The sequence below is a fragment of the Passer domesticus genome, chromosome 5, assembly GCF_036417665.1.
Source record: "Passer domesticus isolate bPasDom1 chromosome 5, bPasDom1.hap1, whole genome shotgun sequence".
Lineage (NCBI taxonomy): Eukaryota > Metazoa > Chordata > Aves > Passeriformes > Passeridae > Passer > Passer domesticus.
In genome coordinates, this window is record NC_087478.1 from 72,447,938 (window position 1) to 72,466,455 (window position 18,518).

An 18,518-nucleotide genomic window follows, 5' to 3' on the forward strand; every position below is an offset into this window, starting at 1 on the left:
ACACCCTTTCTAAAACAAGAGCATTTGAAATTCAGCGCTGGTGCACAGGGCACTAAATTTCAATTGCTGGGTTTATGTCATCATTGCAGTTGCAGTAACTCTGTAAAACAGAAGATGAAAGGTTGCTCTTTCCACTCTGAGCTCTTTCCATCCTCCACCTTTACAGCAAAGGTTACCCTGAGCAGTGTGTGCATCTGTCTGTTGTAAGTGTAGAAATACGCATTATTCATAACTTGCCAATGTGTATGCTGGAAAAGAAAAGCTGAATTTATAGCTATATTTCCTCTCTGCCAGGGTTTTTAGAGTTGTGTGTTTCAGCGTTTCCATTATAAACCCCTGTTTTCTGAGGTTTATAACAGTCTTGAAGAGCGGAGTGGTCTTGAACCATAATAGAAAGCGTGTAATGTTGCATTTACAGTACAGCTGTAACTGCACATTAAGGAGTGTAATCTTCTCCGTGTACCCTCAGTGCTCCAGTAAGGTTCATTGGAGTTACACACTGAGAGGAAAACAATATTTTGTGTTTGGAGTTGGTGCTTTCCATCCACAGAGCTGAGGGCATCACGCGAGGACAGAGAGAATCTACCTGCACCAATCTTCCAAAAATTCTTTGCTACACCCTTAAAAGACTCACGCATCTGCAGGGCCCCCTCTGAATTACAGCTCATCATAACCTCCCTTTGTCCCTGGGAATTTCTAGTTAGCTTGAGCTGCCACACACAGAACTGGGGCTCTTGAGAGGGAAGTTCCCCATACCCTGAGAAGGAAACATATTTCCTTCTTGCACTAGCCCAGCTACAATGTGAGGCTGGGCTTATCTGCCCCTTGGTGGAAGGCATCAGAAGGTAGGAAGGAGGCTGAACACTGTGAACTTTAGGATGAGATCCCAACTACAGTACACTTTGAGAGATGAAGTTAAAAGGAGTGTCAGCAGGATTGAAGTCTTGTTGAGACTAAGTTTTTCTTGCTGTTTCAACTCATAACATCAGGTTATTTAGTCTTCCACTTAACCTTTCTTCCCTTGGCTATTAGGTCAGATTATTGGGTTCATGCCCTTTTGTAAGTATTGCTAGCCTCAAGCATTCTGAAATCACAGATTTACTCTCAGATCCATGAGACTGCAGGAAAAACATGCAATTTTTTTAATTGAGCAATTAAAATAGTTTAATTAGTATTTTAGCCCAAATCCTTTGAGTTTCACAGCTTCTGAGCACTTTTTTCTTTGCTTGGAGCTTGACAGTCCTTGCCCCCAGTAAAACCTGTATTTATCACAATTGCACAAATGAACAACCAGCACTGTAGTAAAAAACTCAACTAAACCAAGAGTTCAGAAAGAGCTTGAGGTTTGGAAGTGCTGGTTTTGTGATTGCATAATTTTTTTTTCACTTTTTCTTTTTTTATCTCTCCCCTCACCCGTTGTGCATGTCTGTGTTACAGCATATCTGCTTAGAATGGAGCTGAAGGGATTTCTGGTTTGGTGAATTAGTGTACAAGTGGCCAGAAGAAAAGTCTGCAGTAAGAAAAGCCCAATGAATGAGAAAGCACAAAAGGCTGAACCGGAGTAAAACTGCCCATATGTTGCATGTGCTTCTTGGCCACGTACAAGGGGGCTGCAATTTGCACATTCGTAATCTGTGCTCCCTTTCAGATGGGTAAGAAGGCCTTTGGGAATATTTGGCACGATCTACCAAGAATTATTCATCATGTGATGCATACATTTAGGCAGCAAATACACTCTGTATAGGGGCATGAGTGAAAATAAGGCATTTCAAGGTACTTTATGTTGTCCCTGTGTTCGTCCCATGGTGTGAAGGTTCGATGTGTCTTCCTGCCCCAGCTTTGTGTGTTCCAGCGCCCCACAGGTTTTATGCTCTTACTGCCATCTGAGAATATTCATCATGGTTGTTCACAATGCAATTATTGTCATTTGGAAATGCTTGTCATGGGGAACAATTTCAAAGGTGAGAGAGGCAACAGGGCAAAAGCTTTCCCTGCCATATCTGCAGGAGTCAGAGCAGCATTACCAAACCCTGCACCTGGTGATCTCCAGGAGAATGTCCTGTGAAGGGATGTTTCTGCATCTTAAAAAGTGGTTCTGTAGATGCCATTGCTGAAGAATTGGTCCTCAGTGATTCTTTTTGCTGCCAGTTTGTGTTTCTTTGCAGTCAGATTGCATTCCTACATGTGGATGCAAACAAAGAGTTTCTGGGCTTTGTGAGGTATGAGAACCATTGCTGTGGCAATAGGATTAGTCTGACTTGCTTCATTGCCACCTTTCTTTTTCCTTTTTGCCAGTTTACTGCCTCTTCTGTGCAGAGACCAGTGTAGTACCTGTTCTGGTTTTGGCATGTTTGTATCATCTAGTACATTGAACATTCATTTGCTCTCTCTTTTTGCTGTCTTATTCATCTCAGAGGGACAATTGCATCCAAACCCTCTGATAAGGCATAAAGGGACAGCTGATACTGCCCACAGCTCCCAGATGAGAAGAATTGTAACATTCTTGTCAGGCTGAAGGCCAAAACCCATGGGCACATTCTCCATTTGAATCTGTGGAGTTTCTTCTGGGAGCATGAAATATTTGAAAAAAAAACCAGTGGTAGTTCTCAGGTAAAGAATAGTTCTTTACCTTGTCTGACATTCAAGGTTTTTGAGACTTTTGGTGCATTTCTCATTTCTCATTTTGAATTTTTACATGGTACTGATAAATGCATTGTATTATTCTATAAGTTTGTTTAATTAAGTTGTAGAACAAGGTACTTCTGTTAAATTTTTCACAGTTCTTTTGACCTGTAATTGAGCACCAAAACACAGTTTGGAGAATTCAAGCCTGGAATTTGTCATCTAGGGTAGCTTTTCAATTAGACAGAGAAGGTTAGGCATTTTTCATGGTGTTTAAAAACTAAGCTTCAGAAAAAATAATTATACATTAACAGCTCTTACCGCAATATTTTTGCAAACATTTATATGTCTCTCTGCAACTACAAGACTAGTCAAGGCAGGGCTTTTTGGCTTTTGCTGTGAATGTGGAGCTATTGATCTGTGAACATAAATCCATATTTATCTCCAGTCAAGTTTATAGGACAATGAAATGATAGGATTGCTTGAATCAATCAATGTTTCTAAAGCAAGCTATAGAAATATAAACAAGTTACCAATTATTTAATAAAGTCAATTTGCTTAGAAATGCCTGGCGACAGGCAGCAGATGTTATACTAATTTCTGCTTTCTCTGGAATTTCACAGAGGCTGCAAGATCTTAATGCCACTATTAGCAAAGGTAACTTTATTTTAGAAACTCATTCCGAACTGTCACAGCAAGAGGAAGAAACTGTCATTCCTTTTGACCACAAAATCTGTGCTATTTCTAAGAGTTCTTTGAAATAACTAGGATATCTCACAGCTTGTTGCTTTAGAGGGGACTTAGTACAGTGGCACTACATTTAGTTAGCATAATGAGAGTTTTAGACTTTAAGATACTGACTGTGTTTGAAGTACTTTTAGGCAGCTAAGAGTAAATTTGTTAGTGAAGTACAAGTTTGCGTAATATTTTAGTTTTCCTAGAATTTGAAACTGTATGCCTATTTCCTGAGAAGCATTTAGGTTAATATAGCAGGTTCTGACTTGGCAAAACAATTTAAGTGTAAAAGTGTGTCTTTCTGCCTCTCAGTTGGAAGTGTCATGAAAGTGGCCTCCTCAGCGTGGTTTTACAGCTCCTGTGTTTGCCTCTTGAAATCCACTTTATTGGAGTGACTCTATTCAAGGTGACTCAAGAATCTCCCATGAGCTCATGGTATCCTTTTGGTGCTCCTGTCTGTTCTGAATGTAGAGCAGGATGTTTATCAGTAGGCTCTGATGCCTTGGTGGTCTGTCTGTTGGGTAGTTTGTCATAGTTTATCATGCAGAAGTACAGAATCATCTGATTAAACTGCTTAATCAATCCTTGAACAGGGATAGCAATAATTAAGTCACAGATGGCCATTGTAAATCCCTCTATTCCAATGCATTATTATTCCCAGTACTTTGGATATTAAGTTTGTTTTGAATTAAAACAAACAAACAAACAAAAAAAAAACCCCACCAAACAAAACAAAACAAAACAAAAAAATTTTAAAAAAACCAAAAAAAGGTGAAATGTGCCTCTGTAGTTTTTTTTTTTTTTATCTGCCTTGAAGATGTTGAGAATTCATTTTGGCTCTGGAAAGGTTTTTGCTTTAAGATAAATTATCATCATATATACTTACATATTTTGTTACATGGGCTTGGTTAAAGCTTATACATAAACTAGTCCTTGATTAATCTCGTTTTTAAGCTGTTCTGTGGTATTTTATCTGCAGTATTTTGTGGCTAAGCTGTCTGCAGCAGAATTTTGTTGATCTGAAGACTGTGCTATAAATTTCTATAGACACAAACTGCTATAAAATTAAAACGTAACATCTTCCTGGACTTCCTTCATCTATCATAAAGCTGGTGTGGCTCGGCCTTAATTAGATTATTATAGACCTAAAATATATGAGGTGGAATAGCAGAAGAGGAATTGAATTTGGTCATTAGCAGGAGTATGTGGTTGGTCTAGCTGGTGCAGTCAGTAGCTCCTGAAAGATGAGACTACACTTTCCATTTGATATGCTTTGAAGACAGGTCAAAATCCTTAACGTGATTTAGGTTTACTGGGAAGGTCTATAATCCTGCTTTTTAATAAACTCTGTATTTCATGTTGGAACAATCCTTGTGTATGTCAAGCATGGCTGAGGCCACAGCCACGGTTGTATTCCTTTAGAAGTTGAAATGTATTATTTTGGAAGAGCATTTACAGAAAATATTACTGGACTCAGACAAGGCTGTAAGGCACGAAGGCTTCCTGTAAAACCTGGGTTGTCTGGGTGCCAGGTTTTTGTTCTTTTTCGGTTGAGGAACAGTTCAGCCTCTCAGACTTTGAATGCTATTGTGTACTTCCCTGTTTAATAGCTGCTGCTGCTGCGGGCGTGTGCAGGCTGCAGCCCTGGCTGCTCAGCCTGAGCTCCCTCTGGTATTTGCTGGGGAGCTCCCAGGCAGTGATGGGCAATGAAGGGTGAGATGAGTCCCTTAGAGTAGGTTTTGGTCAACATCTGTTTGTGATGAACGAGGTGCTGATCTGTGGATTTAATTGCTATGGAAGAGAAGAGCGTGGATGGCACCGAGTGAAGGAGCTGCAAACTTGGGTAGACGCGATCTTGAGGGAAGCCTTGTGGATGCCAATGCAGGCACTGCTGCTGACTCACAGCAGTCTGACAGGAAAAGGCTCTCTTCTGCTTGTCTCTGGCTTCCTCCAGCCTGCGGTTAGGGAGGACTTTGTATCTGTCTGCACAGTTCTTTGACGCTGTTACCATACTGGCCAGCGTGACTCCGCAAAAGGAACTTGGAGGTTGGTGGAAAATATCTGCGCTATTAAGTCTTAAGTAGGATGATATTTCTCACATAGAAAACTTGTAAAGAGTATTCTCAGGATTGATAAATAGCTTGTTTTCATTGTTTTCTGCATCCTTGACTCCTTTTCCCCCCACAAGTATCATGGGGATTTATGTGACTCTTCACAGAGCTGAGGTCCCTAACTCCAAGGTGAAAACTGTGAGTGCCTCTGTCTGTGATGAGAAATGCTCCAGGTAGGTTTTGGAGTCAATGCTTGCCACCCTTCTTAATGGTCAGAGGTGCCAAGTTAAAATCCTTCAGCAAGAATCAGATGATGAGGCTTAAAAAGTAAAACAGAACAAACCCCACCATCAACAGCAGAAAAGGATGAAATGATAAGCAAAAAAAAGCTTAATTATGTGTTATTTTCCAAACTGTATTCTGATGTGAGACCCTATTTTCTTTCTTAAGCATGTGTTTAAGAACTATTCTTACCTCCTGTCTCTCAGTGTGACTGGGAAAAGACTCCAGTGCTTCTTAAAAAACAAGTGAGGTCTCTACTTGACCTGTGTGTGCCGATAGGAGTCGTGCAGTTGATTTTAATAAGAGAATATCTGTCCTCTCTGTGCAGAAAAATGTCTTTTATTAAAAAGCCAAATAAATTAAAGTGAAATTGGAATATTATTTCTTGTCTTCTACCTTTGTGGTAGAAGAAGAAAAAACAAATCTTTTGGAAAAGAAAGAAGAAGAGAAAAGATGAAAAGTCTTTTAGAAAAGACTTTGATGCATATCAATGTTTGATTTTTTTTTCTTTTTCTGAAAGTCCCACAGGATTGGTTGTTATTGGGATTAGCTTGTGCCCAGTGATTAATTCCTTGTGTCACTGGTGCTGAATCTTGTTGGAGTTCTTGCAGAACTTTCCAGCAGCATCATCAAACCAGCAGAGCTGTTATTGACCTAGAATAGCAGTGGAGTTGTTAATACCTGAAGCAAGGTTTTCTGTGAGCTTTGTCGCTATTCTGTGGAGCTGATGAGCTGGTTAACACCTTCTACTTATTCTGTAAGAATCTGAGCCTGGAAGGGAATAATGCAGTTGTGAAGCATGAAGAACCAAAATAGCAGCGATTCACTTAGAGTAGAGCCAAATCTTCTTAAAATTAAACTCCATTGTGTTAAAGACTTTACTTTTTTGATACTTATATTATTAACTTCTCTGATAAAAGCAGGAAGTGTAATACAGTGATACTGGAGAAGCCTTGCACATTAAATCTAAGCTATTGTCTTGGGGTAGTCAGAGAAGAAACCACTCTTCATCAGGTGTGTTAGGAGAATCAGATTTTACAGAATTTCTGGCTCTCAAGGTTACTATATAATTCACAAACCAAATGTTTGTATAGCATTGATTTCCTTATCTTTCAAATAGGTTTTTAGGATGGGTGGAAACTCCGAAGCACATATATGAGAATTTATAGTTTCTTAAATAACAAGCAATACTGGACAGTTCAGAGAATTTTGTCATGGGCAGAGGTGTTTACATGCAAGCTGCTGCTTCTGATGTTGTTGTCCTGAGGGTTTTTTTGCTCATGGAATTTGGTTACTTTAGTGTATAACAGGTTGGTGGACTTCTCCTGTAGAAGTGCTTCAAGGTGTGTTCTTTGGTTTACCTTTCTAATTGGACTAGAGCGGATGCTTAAAACAGGCTTGAGGTTTGCAGGCAGGAACATATGGAAGAAAGCTGAAGAATTCATACACAGCGAACAAACCATTTCCAGAACTGCAGTCAAAACTTGATTGTTGTGTGCAGGTTGTTCATGGGGCTGTGGCAGCCTGACTGTGCCACAGTGCAGAGATAGTAGATTTGACCATATTGTCAAACCTGATAGTAGAAATACAACGTAGAGGTAGCCAAAGTATCTCTGGAGAGACTGGTTAGGGATACCTCCAAGGGGGAGAGTGCACTGAGGCAGGAAAATTTGCTGTAGCCCTCGTGAAGGGGAGATGATACAGCCAAACAGTGCTGTCTGTGTGGACTCACCAGTGGGGCAGATGCTGACTTATGGATCTGGTGCTATCCCAAAAAATTGGGGTTTTCTGCTCATTTGGTCTTTCTTTATATGCATTCTAGAAGTCACATTAGACCAGCTTTCCTCTAATTCCTTCTTTTAGTTGTGGTGATTTAAAGTATACTTTGTTCCATTCTTACAAGGTTGAGTGCTAATGGAATTTCATATTGCAAAAATGCTCTATTTTAGTTACTTTAGAGAACTCCACTGTTTGTATGTCAGGACACCCCTGAACTGCCTTTATATTTTTCTTCCATGATCTGTAACATGGCCAGGCTGTCTTCCCCATTTATTGTCCCTACAGATTTCCTAGATTCCCATAATGGTCTAAAAACCCATTCAGCAGCGCTGATGTCTCAAGCGGTGGGTATGTAAATATTTACCGGCATGACAGACAACAACAGTGGGAGGGGGGAAATTGCTACATTCTGCCATTCAGGGAACCTTCGAGTTCTGTCTCAGAGTGTGCAGTCCATGAGAAGAGGAAAGGTTTGCAGTGTGTGCTTGACATGTTTTTGCTCTCTCAGTTCCTGTTTTGTTGCAGATGTCATTGCTTTAGCTGTGGAAGGCTTTATCAGCCCTTGCGGAGGCTTTCCCCTGCGCACAGCACTCAAGGCTGCAGCTGTAGTGGAGGAAAATGGAGCCTGTAGATCTTCTGGCACTTGCCTCCCTAGAAATGAACAGTACCACAGCCACCCTGGCTTTGCTGGCAGTCTTCCTGGTCCTGCTGTATTGGTAAGTGGGAGTGGTGAGATGGGTTGCACATCAGACACAAACCCTGCTGAAACCCAGCATCTGTAGGGTCTTATCCATGAGGGGGGACTGGAAGGTAATTTCCTAGGAGGGAAATAGAGGGGGAGTTGGTTTGGAAGCAGAGAGTGCAATAAATACTCACAAAACTCACTATGCTTTTAGATAATTCTCTCCTTGCAATATTGTCTTGTAAGTGCTTTACCAACTGCTAACAAAAATTATCTTCTAAGTTAAGAACTTATTTGTTGGTTTCTTTTTAATTTTTTTGGGCAGCAGGAACATTGGTCCAGGTCAAAAAGAAACCAAATACTTGTTGGATCTCTTCTCTCTACTATGCTGCACACTTGTTCTTTGGCTTAAGTGTACAGACACTTAAACTGCTGCTTGAATTTCCTCTGTTCTTTCCACACTGACTAGTAGACACAAATCAGAATAACAGCAGCTGTAATGGTTAGCACAGTAGGCAATGCAGTGTGCTGTGCTGAAATGGAAAAAAATCCCAAAAAACTCCCCCCTGTCCTGACAATTTCTTTCAGAAATTATATTAGCTGAATTGGGAGTGTTTTTCTGACTTTTCACTTGTGTTTATCTTCAAATCCTGCCTTCCAGTAAAATAATGGGTTTTTTCTCAGTTGTATGAGTGTTCAACAAAAGGTTCCAGGGACTGTTGCAGAAAAAAATCAAATCCACCAAAAATCCAAAGCTAATCAGGAGGAGAATACTGATGGCACCATGAGTTTAGCACAATTTTTGTAGCAATGTAAATGACAGATAGCTTTCCATATAGTTTGTCATTCTTTCACCCTGTTGAGCTTTGTTCAACTTCCTCTGTGTTCAGGGAGGGCCTAGAGAGACTAAAAAGAGTCAAACCTATATCTGACATGTGTTGCTGTATCAAATAGGTGTGTGAGCCTGCTTTCTTAACAAGCTCTGCCCAAATAATTACAAACATCCAAGTCCTACCTCCTCTGAATTTTATTGGGAAAAAGACCAGCAGCTCTAGAATGTTAAGACCATGCTGTTTAGCTGTAGACCTGTGCATCTCTGGGAGCTTAAGGGGGAGAGAGGGAGGACAGAGGCACATCCACAGTTCAGAAAAGCAGCAGATCAGCTGGTGAGATCTGGCCACCCGTGAATCATTTGAAATAGCCTGGTACTTTCACATAGCTCATGTCCGGATGTGCCGAGGTCTCCAAAGACCCAGAACTGCTCCTTGTAAATCTTAGGTACTGTCTGGTGTGTGTTTGCCCAGGGCCTCATTTTCTGGCTCAGTTTGGGAAAGGCTGTTCCTCCCCTTGAAGTTAAGACATGGTGGTTTAGTGCACATTTGGTCTCGCCATTAACAAAGCTAACTCTAATTGCAGAGTTAAACCAGACTCATGGCTGTGGTCAGTTACTGCTGAATTGAGGGCCTACCATAAAAGTTTCAAAAAGTTCAACTTAGCATTTAGGTGGGAAATTGTCTAACAGTAGAGACGCCCCATTCAGAGTGTCTGCTTTCCTGGCTGAAGGTGACTTCTGTGAAAGCATCAAGAAAAGGCAGCAGAAGTTTTACATGGGAAAAGTGTTTTACACTTGTAACTGCCAATGATTACTACTAACCAATCTTGTTGATCTACAGATTCAAGTTTATTTTTAAGTAGCTTATTAAATACATCTGCCTGTAGATCACTCTTCAAGTGGGAAGCTGACGATTATTAAGCTTGCAAAGCAGCTATGGGCTGCTGGTAGGTTTGCCTGGTGGCTGAGCTGTTCACATCTGTTTATCTCAGTAAAGTGCAGTGCCTGAGCCTGTAAAGTTAAAGTCTTGAAGCACATCTACAAGTGTGGTAGTTGTTCAAACTTGTCAACTTTCTAATTTGAGTCTATTTTGTTGAATTTTTTTATACTACCTGAGTGTTTAAATAAATCAGTAAAACTCAATTTATGCTCACATCTTCATTTATTCATGACTGAAACCTTGGGTTCAAGGAATTATTTAAACAGTGTGTAAAATGGTTGCTAATAGAAATGCACGTCTCTAATTCTAGAAAATGTTTTTATTACAATCATGTTGCATACCTGATTATCTGGCTCTTCTAGGAGTTAGAAAACATGAGTGTTGTGTATGGCAGGAGTAATAATAAAGTAATAACTCTTAAAGTTCCTTTGAGGTTTTCTTCATAAGCCTTATCCTAATTTTTTAATAACTATTGAGTTATTCTTTTTTTTAAGCTTTTTCTTCCAGGATTGTGTATTTTCAGAAGGGCAGTCCTGGGGAAAGGGAGGAATGAATATTTGCTGTTTTAAATTTTGTTATGGTATGATTGATTAGGGTCATGTTGTGTCAACTGTTGTGTGAGTACAAAGAACAGGCAGTTTGTCCACCTTGTTGTCTGTAAAAGGCTTAGCAAGGCTCAGCAGAAGGCAGTTGCAGGTAGAGGAGAGAGTAAAAAGATCTGATGCACACTGGAATAGGAATGTGGTCATGGCAACATTCATCTTATTGAGCTCTTTCCTCAGCACGGTTTTCGTGTATGGGGGTACTCAGTGGTTTAAACGACAGCCTGGAGCTGCTGTCCATCAGCTCAGCCTCAGTCCCTGTGAGTGTGTGTATTGTAAGGCCAGCTGGGATTTGTCACAGTTCAGCTGGCAGGTGGTATCTTGCTGAACTGTGATAAGACCAATCTCTTCACATTTTTGGGTATGGTGAGGTCATATGAAAGAGGGAGAGGAGAAAGGGTTGATTGGGAAAGGGAGCAGAGGCTGTAGCTGCATAAAAGTTAACTTATAGGGAAGATGCAAATCTGAGAAAGAAACTTGGATGATTTGATAATTTTTAGGCTGTTATTGATGGTACAATGAACATAATAACTCTTTATAACAAATCATGTAATAGCACATCTCTGATTTCTCATGCGTTGTCCTCAGTGTAATATAAAGGTGATGCTTGTAGTGTAATGTGTCAATTTTAAATCAGTGGAAGCAACTATAACCTCTCAGTGTTTGTCTTCTACATGACCTTAAGTCAGCTCTAAGGAGAGGCTTCGTAAGGTAGTCAATTAAATGTTGGGAGTAGAAAGACCTATGAAGCTTTTTGGGTACATAGCCTATTTGGATTTGAATGGGAAGTTGTTTTTTTGGTAATCTGTTAAATTAAGAAGCTGCTCAAGCCTCTTTGCTATCCCCCATTCCTGAAGGATTTAGTCATCTGCTCCCCCCCCCCATTCTTGCTACTTGTTCTCTGTAGGTGAAAGTCTCTTGCAGATTTCTTATCATGGATTCTTGGATGTCTGTTGCTACATCACTATTATTGTGATAGACAGGTTGCTGCTTTACTGACCACAAAAAAAGCATAATATGGCTAACTACCAAAGTTCAGTAATACCAGTGGCACAGCACTTAGCGCTCTTAAAAAATGTCTTGTCTGTGTCCTCCCCTGTGATTTCTTCCACCCAAACTGATTATCAGAGCAGTTTCTTTTAAGAGCACTTTCTTTCTCAATTGCAAGCACTGCTGTCTCTATTTGCCTAATCTCTGTGAATCTCAGGGGTTTTTTTTAGGCATGAAATAAAACCAAACTCTTAAGGGAAGAATGAGTTTAACATTTACAAATCCCAGTGATATTCTCTATTGAAAAATACAGTAGTATATCTATGCAACATATTGTTCATTTTCATTTCAAACATATGCTGAGTTGGATATCCCATGCTTGGCTGTAGCTGCAAACATTGCTTTGTGTCTTTCTTTTTGCTGTCTGGGTAGATGTTTGATAAAATGAAAGCAGGAGTTTATCTTGCTTTAAAGTTTAATGTACCATAAGCTGAGCATTATGAAGAAGCTGTCACAGCATTCAGATACCTGTGTTCAAACTGGATTATCAACCCCTTGTCTAAACAAACCTGGGGTTTTTTAGAAACATGGAGGTTGGATGGGAGTGTTTGTTTATGTTTGTAAGATCCATGTCTAATTGCATGCTTTCAAACATAGAAAAACATAAACTAGTGGTGTTCCTGTCTGTTTCTGAAAAGCTAAGTAATTCAGAAAGATGTCATTTTTACATTGAAGTAATATTAATGATTACTTGTGCTAGAGACAAGCATAGAGACTAAGAGATTGGGATCTCCCTAGATCAAGGTACTACCCACCCAGTGCAGAACAAGTCAATCCTGACCCAAAGAATTTGCAGTCTGATAAAAAAGAATGAAAACAAAACAATATTTTTCCTCCTCTGACCTTAAGTCATTTGCATACAGTTGGATGGGGGACAAACTTAGGCAATGGGGCACATGTGTTAGAGTTCTTCTGTTGGTGCCATATGTGCACTAAACCACATCAGAAGTTGGTCTCAGGACAAGGTAGTATTTCCATACAGGTGACTTCAATACCATTACTTGTTTGGCATTACTTTGCAACTGTGGTTTTGGGAAGGGCTCTAAAGGGAAGCTTAGAGGTAATCTTTCTCCACCAAAAACTTCATTCTGGTTTTTGAGAACCTTACTGTTTGGGGTTGAGTTAGCTAAAACTTCTTTTTTTTTTTTCTAAAATAAATGCCACCTAATACTAGATCTTGGACTAACTTTTGCCCCTTGAAAGATCACTATTTACAAATGATATTTGATAGCTAGAGCTCTAGGTTTATGGTCTGAGTGCAGGCATAAGGGAAGTAGATTATTTTCCCTAACACAACCAGATAATACTTCTGGACAGATTCAGGGAGAGGCACCACAAAACTTGCATCCTTTCTGAGCAGGTAGGCCCTAACTTTTCCACCTGCCACTGCTGCAGGCACAGCACAGGGCTGCTAGGACCACTATGGCTAGAAACAGGCCTGGGTGTGGAGCATCAACAACCACTCAGAAGGACCTACAGCTCTGCTCTTTTCTCAGGCTCTTCGAGGTGAGAGGCTCAGAGAGGCATCCTCATGCTCAGGTGTCAGAGCCTCTCATTTCCCTTTCTGGCAGAGGGCACAGCTCTGTAGACAGAGAGTGCTCAGGGGCTGGTGCTCCTGTACTGCTGCTGGACTTGTCTCTGTCTCCCACATCCTTCTGACCAGCAAAGCCTGACCTCTGAGCTGGGATCTCAGGTTATGGTCCCTAATGAGGCTTCCTCTATTACAGCCTTGTAGCTTCTCAGTTTGCAGTGAACCAAGCATCAGGTTTGCAAGGTCAGAAAGCTGGGAAGTTCTGGGGTTTTTAATATGCTGTTAACCCCAGCTGGTAGGGTTTATTTATTTTAATTTTTTTAATTTTATTTTTTTCCCCTAAAATGGCCATTATCAGTAGAAATCATTCTGCTTCCCTCATCTTCATTCAAATGTCCCATCAGAAAAGCTAGAAGGATCTGACTCAAGAGGAAACATCAGCAAACTTCTGTTGATGACAGAAGAACACCTAAAAGATTCTGAATTGTCTTTGTCGTGCAGTTTCACATCAAGAAAATCTGTAATTCCCACTGATGTGTCAAACATAATTTGATCCCACAGCTGTGCAATATATGGCCTTGTCTTTGAGCTAAATCAAGCATCTCTAGGTAAACTTGAGAAGGAACAGAATAAATTACTGAATTATAATTTGGAAAAGTGCCATACCACATATGACTAAATACTTTATTTTTCTGAAAACAAAGTAGATTTGTGTACATTTGATAATCCAGAATGAACTTCACTCAGTGCCCTGATTATGCTGCTTTTAGGTAAACAAAGTTATCTTACTTTTGGGGGAAGAAGCAAAACAGTTTTCTCTTGTTACTATTGTAGCTTCAGATCCCTAGGTTCTCTGGGGTATCCTCAGAGGCTGTAATAACCCCTTGGTTATCCAGACAAGTGTTGGGCATCTCATGCTGTGCAGCTTTGGTTTTGCTTTGGTTTTGCACTGCAAATCTCAGAAACGGTCTCTGCTCATTTTGTTTTGTTTTCAATTTAGAGATTACATGTCCAGCAGTGTTTATTTGGAGGCCCTCAAGTGGTTGTTGAGTTTTTTGCTTTTGTGAAGGTGCACTTTATCCTAAAAAACTCTGTGTAAAAAAATCAATCTCCAGCATATTAATTCCTTGTGGTTTTTGTTTTTCCCTGAAGTTTTTCATGCCTTTCCCATTAAATCCCAAACTAAAGCACAGTTTGATTTTAGTGAGTGGACATTGGACCCTTAATAGTATGTAAAGGCAGACCTACAGGGATAGGATGGCTTCTTTCATGAAACTGGTATATTTATCTGTGTTCTGCTATGGTCTCTAGATCCATGTCCAATGGAGTGAGCTGCAAAGCTGGATAATGCACACAAATACCTCAAGAGCAAACAGGAGCTGGACTCAGCCCCTGAGCAATCCAGTTTCTGCTTCCAGCTCCTGTGGGGCCTGGAATGGCCTGGGTCTGGTCTCGACTGGGCTGCACAGCCAGGAGAGACCAGCAAGGGAAGGAACTACTCGGACTTCTCCATCAGGCAACTTCTGCTCTGGAGCTTCACTCAGCTCTTCTGCAGTTTGGTTTTAACTTTTGATCTGGTCTTTGCCTTCGGCTAGGTTGCTTTGTTTAACTTGGGGATATTTGGGCCCCTCTCAAACTGATTTTGGGTACTGCAAATTATCTTTTAGGAGCTCCTGCCTCCATCTACTGACAGTATTAGGAACACGAAGAACTCAATACCCTGCTGGTGGTGCTTTAAATGGAATTGAAATTAGATGATGGGAGAAGGCAATGTAAACAACTTCCTCTGGGAGAAGGCTCTGCAAGGTGTGCAGTGCTCCATCCATTGCACTGGGGCTGTCCCTTGCTGTGTCTGTGCATTTAATTGCCAGGCTTGGAGGGGTCTCTCAGGTCTGCTGCAAAGTCTTCAAGCACTGCCATGAGCTCTGCTCTTCCCTGAACCCCAGGGGTGCATACTGCAGTTCTTGTGACTGCCCTGCACTGGGGGGGACTTCTTGTTCCTCCTGTGCTCCAAGGTGTGTGGAATTTTGCCACTCCACTTGCAGACAGCACACAAGGTGTCCTCCCAGCCTGCCTGTGCTCCCTCTTAAATGAAAAGTTAAAATAGTTTCTAGTTTTGACAGGTTAGAACTCCTCAGAGTGCTGAAATATAGATCTATGTTCTCTTTTTTTCTTGTCTCCTTTAACATTGCTCCCATCATTTAAAAAAATTGCCCATATTCTACTTCACTCCTTTGTGTCTTTGCATTAGATTTCATCCATACCAATGTTTGTTTTGTCCTCACTGCTGGCTCATAGGTAATTTATGCCTTTGATTGCCATGCCTTGCTCTTCTGTAGGGGAGTTTTATATAGTATTTAATGGAGCTGTCTAAAAAATGTTTTAAAATATTGACATATTATTGAGAGATTGTTTTTTATCAACTCTCCTTGACACACCCAAAATCTTTAGATGGATTTTTCTTTCTTATCTCCCTAGTTTTTTTTTTCCCCTATTGAAAACAAAGTTTACTGTTCCATAAGCTCAGTATGTGCTAACTGCTCTGAAGCAGCTGACAGAGCTGAAAATTTTTTTTGGTTTGGGTTTGGGTATGCATTTATTTCACTTTCCCAGGAATAGCAGAGGAGCTTGAGAAAATGATGTTCCACGTCTGCTTCTTTCTTCCCTTGCTTTATATGTCATTGCTTGCATTGGTGACTATTTCTTTTAAGCTTTACTGTTTATTTGACATGTGTTATCTATGATTAGAGTAATGTGCAGGTCAATAAGAATATAAGAGTTTTAATGAAGGGATCACCTAGCATGAGGGAGATTCTTCATATCCATTCCTTTGGTAGTGTCTTTCCTGGCTAGGTGCTGCTTTTGTGGTTCTGCAGAACCTGTGAAGTTGTTGGGGGAGCAAGGAAGCAGCAAACAAGGGAAAGGACAAAACTTGTAATATTTTTTTTTTACTCAGGTAGGAAAAAAAGCTGGATGCCCAGCAATGGCTGGGAAAAGACTGGAGAGAATGACTGGGAACAGCAAGATATGACTCCAGATGAATTTGCGGATGGTTGTTAGAGATTGAGGTCAAGTATATTTGGGCAAATTGAGGCTGGAAAAAAGGAGCTGAACTGAGATATGCATTGAGAGTAGGAAATGGGGCAGTGTCTGTGTGCTTGCTTATATGGACAAAGTCTACTTCCTTGGAAAGAATAGTTCTTTTCAGCCACTAAAAACCTTGTGATGCTCTTTATGAGTTGAGGGGCATGGGAAGGATGAAAAGGCAGTAGACTTTAGAGGAGATGAGTAATTGGTAATTGCATGATCACAAGCTCCTGCTGAATGAATGCTCTTGGATGAGAACTCTTGGCAGAGTTCTGAACCTGTAACCCTCAGTATTGTTTTAGCTTACTCGGTGGCAATAAATCTGATGTAATCTGTGCATGCATGTTTGTGGTTTCTCATCCAAAAAGCTCCAAAGAGCTTTTATGTAAACACCCTCTCAGTAGAGCTATAACAATTGAAGAGGTCGTCGAGGCATGTGGTTTGAAATGTGGGAAAGACATGAAATAAAGCCATCCTGGGAGAGGAAAGAGCAGCTAAAGGATCTTCAGTGGGTTGCATGCTAGCATGACAGACAGAGAGTGATGGTGGTCAAAAACTGCAAGGGCCCTTTTCCGTCTTTAAAATATCGATATCATCTGTTTGTTCTCCAAAGACTAACAAATCTCTGTTTTAAGATTTTCTGAAATACTCATCATGGCTTGAGATGAAACAATCTCTCCCAACAGAGATCTCAGTATAAGCTAGATAGTAGCAAAACTGAGAAGCTGCATATTTATTTTAGGATAGATTTCAGTGAGTGTAACAGTGTTGTACTGGACTAATTAATGTCTGTGAATGCTATGATGAACTGTACTCAGTATGGGACTCTGAGTTGACCAATAGCTGCTCAGTAGCCATTCAGGTCAGAGCTCTGGCCAGCAGCTTCAGGAAGAGCAAACACCTCTTGGTGGTTCCAGAAAGGCTTCAGATCCCCTCTTGTAGCTCGGGAAACAGAGTTGTTCTGGAGTAACATTCAGCAGCCTTCACTTCTATGTATCTGCCTTGCTCAGTCACATCCCCTCTTCAGGGATAGGAATTGGTGGTACAAAGATAAAGAATCCTCAGTTTTATGAGAACTATTCCTAGATATGGCAACAAACCTTGAGCCTTTCCTATTTCAGAAGAATAGTATTTAAAAATTTTTTTGTCTGCTAGAAAGTTTTACACCTCAGGTAATTTCTCATAGATTGTGTTGTTGTGTCTCTTGGTAGTTGTATCTCTTGGTAGTTGTGTCTTAAAACTTTAAAAAGTTTAAATTTTTAGCAGTAGTTATGTATTCAGAGGTTTCACAATATATTTTCTTTCCTGAGTTGTAATTTTTGTTTAATATGAATGGAAGTGCTGTCAATTTGAGTGGAAAAGCAGCCATCTGGTGTTCTCCTAGGACACAGAGATGTTGTCTGGTATTAACTGAAAGAGGCCATCAGATCCTGGGTGTCAGGCACAGAGGAGTGAGGAACCTCCCCTAGCAAGGCTGCAGAGGGAGCTTGGAATTTTAACAGTGGGCACAAGATGGTGGAAGCACTGTAGGAACCTGTGCCTTCTCAGGCCAGGAATCTCATAAGGACTGTAAGGCGTATTTACAATGTAAGTATGTTCATCCTGCCAGGACTCAGTCTGGGATCTGAGAATTGGGATTTGGGTAGTTTATCCCTAACCTGCCTCCCCCACTTTAGGAGACTCTCGCTGTTAACAAGCATGGTAAGAAGGCCTTTATTTCCATGGTAGCTTGGTGACTTAGTTCCTCTTTCAGGCTTTAACTGTGTCACTGGTGGACATTTTCTATTTGATTTTTGACATTGCTAAGGATTCTGGGCAGTAAAACCTTTTTTTCCCCTCCTTCTCCCCCTTTTTATTTACGTTTCTGAGTGAGAGCATAGCCTAGCAGTGAGTTCAGTGCCATGGAAGCATTTTATATTTTGAGCAGAGATAAAAATCTCATTCCTTCTATAAACAAAACAAATCAACAGATGATGCCCAGGAGAACCATTTCTCTATAGCCATTTTCCTCCAGCTGCTTTCTATTCCATGCAGCTTGCAATGCACCATATGAAATACGTGTGTGCCTTTCTGTGTGTGCAAAGCACAAGTTTCCTCCAGACAGTGGCAGCTTCATAATAAAAAAACAAACAAAAAAACCCCCACCACATCCCCCCCCCCCTTGTTTTTCTTTTACAATGCTGTAATAATAAGACTACTAATAAAATTGAGATGCTTGGTTGTTAAATAGTATGTAATGTAGCAATGCTAGAGGATATGCTGGAGGAACTCTGCAGTCACCGCCATTGCATCTTCCCTCTGAATGGATTTGGACTATTGTCCGTG

General features: G+C 40.6%; 1 protein-coding gene across 5 annotated transcripts in view; it reads left to right on the forward strand.

The window, feature by feature from the left end:
* The first annotated feature begins 5,010 nt into the window (after window positions 1–5,010).
* Window positions 5,011–18,518, forward strand: part of TBXAS1 (thromboxane A synthase 1) — a 229,629-nt gene continuing 216,121 nt past the window's right edge. For 2 of the 5 annotated variants that reach the window (XM_064420990.1, XM_064420999.1), the window contains exon 1: window positions 7,884–8,185. In XM_064420990.1, coding sequence (XP_064277060.1) covers window positions 7,925–8,185 — 261 coding nt within the window. In that variant the 5' untranslated portion in view covers window positions 7,884–7,924. Of the gene's footprint in view, window positions 5,404–7,883; window positions 8,186–18,518 lie in introns of those variants that run through there. The other 3 variants (XM_064420992.1, XM_064420994.1, XM_064420993.1) reach the window with 3 other exon arrangements.